The sequence below is a fragment of the Microtus ochrogaster genome, chromosome 5 (assembly GCF_000317375.1).
Source record: "Microtus ochrogaster isolate Prairie Vole_2 chromosome 5, MicOch1.0, whole genome shotgun sequence".
Taxonomy (NCBI): domain Eukaryota; kingdom Metazoa; phylum Chordata; class Mammalia; order Rodentia; family Cricetidae; genus Microtus; species Microtus ochrogaster.
In genome coordinates this window covers 92791376-92799895 of record NC_022012.1, presented here as the reverse complement: position 1 = coordinate 92799895, position 8520 = coordinate 92791376, and the positions used below count along the sequence as shown (strand labels likewise).

The window sequence follows — 8520 nt, the reverse complement described above, 5'->3', positions numbered from 1 at the left end:
ACATTTAGTGTGTTCCTCAAGGTGTGGTAGTGCACACCCCTAGCCCCGGCACTCACGTGTCCAGTGTGTTCCTCAGGGCATGGCAGTGTACACCCTGAACGCCAGCACTCAGGAGGCAGAGGCAGGCTGATCACAGTGAGCTCCAGTCAAGACTACACAGAGAGACCCCAGAGACCCCATCTCAAATAAACAAACAAACAAACAAACAAATAAAGGGACAGTCTTCTTCTTGTTCTACCTTTTCTTCTTTGGTTTTGTTTTTGAGTTTTGCTTGTTTGTTTGTTTGTTTGTTTGTTTCAAGACTGAGTTTCTCTGTGGAGCCCTTGCCATCCTGGGACTCGCTCTGTAGACCAGACTAGGCTGGTCTCAAACTCAGAGATCCATTTGCCTTTGCCTCCTAAACGCCAGGATTAAGGCATGCGCTATCACTGCCTGGCTGGAGAAGTCTTTCATTCTTTCATACTGAAGCCCGTGGTCACAGCACTGTGTGATCTTCTGCCAAAAGCAAAAGTGCAGCTGATGGGTCCCAGGTCACAGGGTACATCTTAGAGTTGTTATTAGCTCTCTAAGAGGAGGGGGCAGCAACAGATGCCTGAGCAGACGCGCCCTGGGAACTAACTTTACCCGGCGCTTTAATAAGCTCTACTGCCTTCATAAGGCTAGTATAACTAACCATCACCTTATTTGACACGAGAACAGACCTGGGATTAAGCTGCACTCTCTCAGACCTGTCTGTGTGGAGTCCCAGGAAGTCAGGCTTGATGAGCCAACTGTGGAATAACAGGCCTGAAGTGCTGTGATCGATATACGGCCTTTGTTTGGACAGACCAAACACCCCTTCAGACCACACCCCAGGGGCAAAACTTGCTCGAGGCAAGGTAGAGCAACTTGTTTAAGGAATCCAGGCCTTACACTGCCAGGAACCACTATGAGAGCAGGTGGGAATGGCTTTCACCCAGCCTGACTCAGAGACTGCACTTCAGAGAGCATCAGTAGAGCATGCGCGTGGGAGCAAGAGGCCCGTGATCTTCTACCCAGCACGTGGAACTAACGTGGCCTGAGCAGCTCAGAGGGAAAGCCTATCCCTGAATCCTTAGGACTCTTCAGTACCCTCTTCAATGGTGACAGCTACTGGCTACAAAGGGGGTATGGCACTGGGATACTCAAACTGGAACCCTCAAATGTGGATGGTCAGGTTGGGGAGGGTGAGGAAACCCTCAAAAGGAAGATTCTGGAGTTCGTGGTAATAAAGCAGGTGGGGGCCTGAGATGTGAAAAATGAAAGTGATGACATCACAGTTCCTCCAAGCTTGTGGAGCAGGTTGAACCAGTAATGCAAGGAACCCAGGACATTTCCGACCCTAGACTGAGCTTTTCTTCACTGGTTCTGCTCTTAAACTCGCCGCAGCCAAGGTCAGGCAAGTCAAGGCTGGATTTCAGAGCAGGTGTCAGACCCTTTCACGGGGGCAACAAACGCTGCCGGCCCAGGGGAAGCCGGTGCTTCATAACCCACAGCCGGCTGCACAGAAGCAAGACGGGGCTTGTGGCACGAAAACACCAACACTACCAACGCTAAGGTCCCCACCATCATCCAACGGCACCACTCTGCCCTTCCCTGGCACACCAGGGAACACCGAAGTGCAGAGGTCTCGCAGACCTAAGCAAAGCTGCACATGGGACTCCCTCTGCCAGCTGTCAGTCATCCGCCCAGCTTCTGCCCAGAGCATCTGTCTCCTCTCACATTTCATCCACCCACTCAAGAAAGCGGACCATCCAAACCAGGTAACTTCCTGTGCCCTGTAGCTGTGGCCAGGGCCGGCAGCTATTTCAAACTGATTGAAAATTCTCTCCTCGCCCCCCCCCCTCCGGCCCGCCCCTCCGGCAGCATGCAGCCCAGGCTGGCTTCATCTTGTGAGTGCTGGGATTAGAGGTACATGCAATCTTGCCAGTTGTTTGGCAATGGTGATGACACACAACCATAACAACATAAAGTATGGTGTGATAATAACAAGCCAGCGACAGTCATTTGTTAATGCCAGCATGCAATGCACCACGCCGTCCTTACTCAGCTGGCAGCACAGTGGGTTTGTTGGCACCAGCATCACCCAAACGCATGTGTAATGAATACTGTACCGTGATGTCTATTTTAGTCAGGATTTCTATTGCTGCGAAGAGATACCAGGACCACAGCAACTCTTGTAGAGGAAAGACATGTAAGTGGGGTAGCTTACATTTTCAGAGGTTTCATTATCATGGTGGCATGCACACAGACACGGTGCTGGAGAAGCAGCCACGGGTCCTACACCTCTGCTTGCAGGCAACAGGAAGTGATCTGTCTCAGTGGGAGTGGTTTGAGCGTATATGAGACCTCAAAGCCCGCCTTTACACAGACACACTTCCTCCAACCAGACCACACCTACTCTAACAAGGCCACACCTCCTAATAGTGTCACTCCCTTTGGGGACCATTTTTTCTCAAACCGCCACACTATCACAATGGTGCCCTGTCACTAGCTGACAGGAAGTTTGGGCCCTAATTCCTACAAGCAGCTCCTTGCAGCCGCCTCTCAGACCAGTGGTAAGATCCACCCTCTGAGACCCTGACTTAAGGATCCGGTCACCAGAGCACAGGCTCAGGACAGGCATGTCCTATGGAGAGACTCAAACACAAAGCACAGTTAGAGCAGGTCCTTCTGCAGGGTGGGAGCCAGGACTGTGGCTCTAATCACAGCATTCTAAGGTGGTCCCGGTTTTCCTTCCCATCCCCCAGCTCGTCCTGCATCTGTGTGTCTCAACCCTCCTTGCTTCCCGTGCTCCTGTTTGGGTTGGATTCACTGCTGTCTTGTCAACTTGGCTCAAGCTGAAGCCTTCTGGGAAGAGCAAACCTCAGCTGAGGAACCGCCTCCAACAGACTAGTCCATGGGCTTGTCTACTGCGCATTTTCTTTATTCATGGCTGTTTCCTAGACTGTTCGAGGGCTCAGCCCACTGCGGGAGGTGCTATCCTTAGCAGACTGTCCTGGGGTGTAAGGAAGCAAACTGAGCAAACCCTGGGGAGCAAGTCAGTAGATAGCACTACTTCCCCAGGCTGGCTTTTGCTTCAGCTTCTGCCTCCGGGGTTCCTGCCCTGGGCTCCTGCCCTGATTGTCCTTCAGGACGGGCTGGAAGCTGGAAGATCACCCCTCCCCGAGCGGCTCTTGGTTATGGTTTCTGTATCGTAGAGATAGAAAGCAAACTAGGGCAGCTCCCACGGCTCTCACCGAGAGACTCTGCTCCTGGAGTCTCACTAAGAACTCAGGGGAGCAGGAGGAGGGAGGGAGGGAGGGAAGCAAGGGCTGATGGTTTCTGGTCTTGCCACTCACTAGACAACCATCTGTCTTTTGGTGTGCAAAACAGGGGTCACCAGTGGTGGCACCGCCATCCCCACAGTTGGCACAAGGGTTAAGAAAGACAAATTGACGTGTGTGTGTGTGTGTGTGTGTGTGTGTGTGTGTGTGTGTGCGCGCGCGCACGCGCGCGCGTGCACGCACGCGCGTGCGCTCACTAGACCAAGCAGCAGCAGAATTAGTGCAAAGACAAGCTGTGAGCTTAGCTGCAGTCCTGAGTTTTTATAGTTTGTAGAAAAAGGCAGAGCCCAAACCATGGAAGAACAGCTTCTCTGGCTTCAGCTGATGGCTTGGCCAGGGTCATTTGTTTTTCTCTCATCACTGGACAACTGCGTAGGTTAGACAGTTTCTTTTCCTTCACATTCTCCATAAGGACCGAGCTTTCTTTTAAACATTTTGTTTTATTTTTAGTTGCATGTGTATCTGTGTGTGGGAATGTGCATGTAAGCACAGGTGCCTTGCAGAGCGGAAGAGAGAGGGCATCAGATCTCCTGAAGTTACGGAGGTAGAGGTGGCTCCACGTGGGCTCTGGAACTGAGCTCAGGTCTTCTGCAAGAGCAGCAGGTCCTCTTACCACTGAGATTTTGTTGTTGCTCTGTTTTTTGTTTGTTTGTTTTCTAGACAGAGTTTCTCTGTGTAACAGCTCTAGTTGTCCTGGAACTCACTCTGTCGTCCAGGCTGGCCTCGAACTCACAGAGATCCTCCTGCCTCTGCCTCCTGAGTGCTGGGATTAAAAGAGTGTGCCATTATCACCTGGCAAACATGGAGATGCTCAAGTAAAATATTCCACAACCCTTAATTCCAGTACTAGGGAGGTAGAGGCAAGTGGATCTCTGTGAGTTCAAGGTCAACATGGTCTACAGAGTGAGTTCCAGGACAGCCAGGGCTAGGCAGAGACCCTGTCTCAACAAAGAAACAAACAAACAAACACAACAAAAAGCCACCACAACGAAAAGATCTTATTGCAACCATTCCAAAGACCAGGCAAAGCCGCTCATGGAGCCTCTGGTATTATTACTTCCTCATTTTCTGAAGCCATTTACTCCAAACACAGCCTTCGAGTGAGCAGTTGCTGGTGGCAGGGAGATGGAGAGAAGCCACGAAGTCCAGCGTAACTGCTACACAAGAGTCAAATAACAGCGGAGCAGCTTTGGCTCCCTGATGGAGCTCCTCCGGCTGAAGAGACTTCATACATTTCTAATGAGCCCCAAACCTAACAGCAGCATGCAGCAGGGCCTCTAAGTGGCCTTCAGAGCCTAAAATATTCCTGTTTGGGGTATTACGTAAAATGTTTGTTGACTGATTCCCAAAACGACTGAAGGGCTCCCTGAGTCATCATTTCAAGGCCCACCCGCCTACCCTACCATCTCTCTTCAGAGAGGACAGCAATCAGGCTCAAAGCCATCCAGGGATGAACTCGGAGAGGTCCCTGGACTCACATACAAAGTCCCGATGGGACTGGAGTGGTCACACATGTCTTAGACCTAAGAGAAGTGGTACGCATATGGCTCAAAGATATTTCTCAGCCCTCTTAAAACCAGGAGTCCATATTGTTAGCATTCAAGCGTCCGTACTGGCTGCCCTTGAGGTCGGGCCAGGATACTTCCTCAGCTGCAGCCACTAAGATCACCTCCTGTGTACATTTGCCTTGCCCACCTCCTGTCTCTTCCTTTCTCTCTCGACAATTCTCTGCCTGTGTCTGTCTGTCTCTTCTCTTCTGTCACTCCTGTCCCCAGAGGCCGGGCTCCCTTCCCTTCCCCCCTTTCCCATTCACTTTCCTCCAATAAAACCCCCTCCACCTGAGCTCTGTCGCATGGCCTCTTTCTCTCGTATGCTGCTTTTTCTAAATTACCACACCTGTTTCCTGCTGTTCACTCATGATCAGACTGCATGCTGTCCAGGAACCCATCGAGAGGTAGAAGCCAGCACTGTACACCTGCAATTCTTGGGTACACATTCTACTGTTGTATCTATGGTGGAAGTCAAAGCAAGGCCACCCAGTCCCTGGAAAAGGTCCCACTCCTCAATCTGCAGCACAAGCCCAGTTCTCCCCCACCCACCTCCTCCCTGGGTCTCACACTGTTTTCTCCAGCTGGAGGCTGGAAAGAAAGCTTTCCCTTTAAGAGTGGTTTTAGGATAGCTGACAGCTCTGGCCCATTCTGGCTTACCTTCAGCCCAGGAGGGAGGACCTGAGGGTGGCGGATCTGGATGAGTGTGAGTGTCACAAGCACCACGATGCTCACAAGCAAGACCACCAAGGTGACGATGGCTGGAGTCCGGGAGAGGGCCCTGAAGCCTGCAGGGGGAAACCAAGCATCGCAAACCAAGTTCCCAAAACTGTTCTCTGACCTACACACTCACTACACACACACACACACACACACACACACACACACGCACGCACACGCACGCGCATGCGCGCGTAAATATGTAAATGCAAAGTGAAAATTTTAAATGCAGATTGAAAATCTGGGTTTTCAGTTGGGTGGTGGCAGTGCACACCTTTAATCCCAGCACTCTGGAAGCAGACACAGGCAGAACTCTGTGAGTTCAATGTAAGCCTGGTCTACAGCCAGGGCTACACAGAGAAACCCTATCTTGAAAAACAAAAACAAACAAAACAAAACAAAAACAAAAAAAGAAAGAAAAAATCTGGGTTTTTCTATGATCTTTTGCTTAATCTCGGTGTAAGAAATTAGAGTTGTAGATCTTAGCAAATGGAAACGATTTTATTTCTCCGAAGCCGGGAAGTGAACAGGGAGCGCACACGGGAAGAATGATCGCCTGAAGGTTTGGGGAAGGGGCTCATGGGGAGGGAAATGTGGGCACTTCCTGCAGTGATGGACTTGCTCTCCATAGTAGCAGGATTATGGGATGTGTGGGAGCCTGTATTTGTGAAAACTCGCCAAGCCCTTCATAACCCTTGGGGGACAAACTTGAAAATCAATCGAACTAGCGTCTTCTCTACAACTGGCCTTTCGAATTCTATAATTTCTTAGTAATTGCATACACACCAGGTCTGAAGGCACCCAGTACTCGGTAGGCAGAGGTAGAAGGATCTCCGAGTTCAAGGCCAGCTTGGTCTACATAGAGAGTTCCAGGAAAGCCGGGGCCCCACAGTGAGATACTATCTCAAACAAACATGAAAGAATTGCATACACAGTCCTAAAACATGCGTTCAGAAGGTGAGACTACCCAATTCAGGAGTGTAACGTAAGAACTAACAATTTCTATATCAATTATATATAGTTTAAAAAAATAACAGCTAGTTAATTAAAATGTTGAAGTTGGCTGGGCTTGATACTGCATGCCTATAATCATAGAGGGCCCAGACGTGGGAGGACCAGAAGTTCAAGTCCAGTTTTAGCTATGTAGAAAGCTCAAAGTCAGCCTGGGCTGCATGAGAACCTCCATTTTAGAAAAACAAATAAACAAACCAAACCTTGACTAAATAATAGTCTTTGTTGCTGGGCAGCAGTGGTGCACACCTTTAATCCCAGCACTCAGGAGGCAGAGGCAGGCAAATTTCTGAGTTCGAGGTAAGGACAGCCTGGTCTACAAAGCTAGTTCCAGGAACTACAAAAAAAAAAAAAAAGTCTTGGTAAACTACTGAGGCATAAACACCAATAGTACCCAATGGCTAAACTATAATTATAGACGATGAAAAAGTATCAGTATTTCTCTTGAAATTGGCTGTTTAAGTGCAAATTAATTAAAACAAGCAAATAATCCCTCAGTCATATTTCAGCGTTCAGTCCCTCAGGTGGTCCTGTGGTGGCTGTACAGGATGAGGATGCTGCAGTTCATCTCCATCACCCCATCCCTCAACAACCATGGGTGTAATCTGCCCTATTCCAGAACTTTCCCTCTTGGGTCACTGTAGACTGTGCTTCACTTCCTCTTTATTTCTAGATTTTTTCTGGAAGAAAACAAAGGCTGCATGCACCACCTCAACCAAATTAGTCGCAGCCCCATATCCAATTGCACTGCCTTGTTTGCTGCTTGGAGAGTTGGGGGTGGGGATTGCGGACGTGTGGCTCAGAAGAGCCAACTCCTGCCTGTCAATATAGACAAGCAGCAGACACTTCCTGATGTCAAAAGTGGCCACCTAGCACCTCCCTCCCCTCCCTTGTCGGGAGTGTAACTGGTATGGCATCCACAGAAGACAATTTGTCAGTGTTTACCAAAGCGCAAAGAGGCTCAAGGTACCACCACCACCACGCTGCACCTATGGAAACTCACCCGACCCCACTTAACCCATGAATGTGAGGGGACTTATGGACGGGTTACTCATTGTGGAGACACCCATCATAGATCTGGAGGAGAGCCTAGCCCTGTGGCGTTGAACCTCAGAGCATCCAAGGGGTCCTTGCTAGCCAGCCAGGAGCCAGCAATCCACAGAGATGAACTCACTCCTACTTTCAAACCTCATCAGTGTCGGTAGCAGAGGGTTGAGGGATTTTTCCCCCAACAAGACCTAGTAGAGTTAATCTGCCAAGTTTAATCTTCCTTAGGAAAGAATGTAACCAATTAGCCCGTGTGTGGAATGTTACAGTGTGTGTGTTAAAATTCCAATGTATCCAATGCAATATAAACCGGGTTCCTTTAGTGCAACTTTAGTATATCTTTAGTATAGCTTTCCAAAATGGTTCGTATAAATTGGTCTTTAGGTCCTCAGGCCAAGAATCAGCAGTTTAGGGCACAGCTAAGGAACCTCATCAAGGAGAGGGTGTGTGAAATGTAAGTCTCCTGACCACAACCATGGGCTGGCCTCGGAATCCTTTGGGCTTCAGCACTTTCCAAGTGAAAAGCTATGATTACCCTCAGCAAACACTTACCCAGCAAAAAGAAAGAAAAAAAAAGCTTATTACAAAGGGAACAGACTAAGCTAGGTCTCATTCATGAAGAAACACAGCCTAGAGCTGTGCAGCAGTTAGGGTTGGGCAGACATTGTTTAATTGCAGGTGCCTACCTGAGCCCAGAGAGGAGGTGAGAGTCTGCCCAACACACACCTCCCAACTTCACGTGGATAGCTGGGGGGGGGGGCAGCACAGGGTAGCTGGGAGCCTGGCTGGGCAGGCTAGGGAGCCTGTAGGAGGGGGAGGGACCAAGGGAAGGGGAGGGAGGGAGAAAGAGA

General features: G+C 49.7%; 1 protein-coding gene across 1 annotated transcript in view; it reads right to left on the bottom strand.

Moving 5' to 3' along the window:
• Window positions 1-8520, bottom strand: part of Entpd3 (ectonucleoside triphosphate diphosphohydrolase 3) — a 27851-nt gene that overhangs the window by 18022 nt on the left and 1309 nt on the right. The window contains exon 3 of the mRNA XM_005348117.3: window positions 5552-5679. Coding sequence (XP_005348174.1) covers window positions 5552-5679 — 128 coding nt within the window. The remainder of the gene's footprint in view (window positions 1-5551; window positions 5680-8520) is intronic.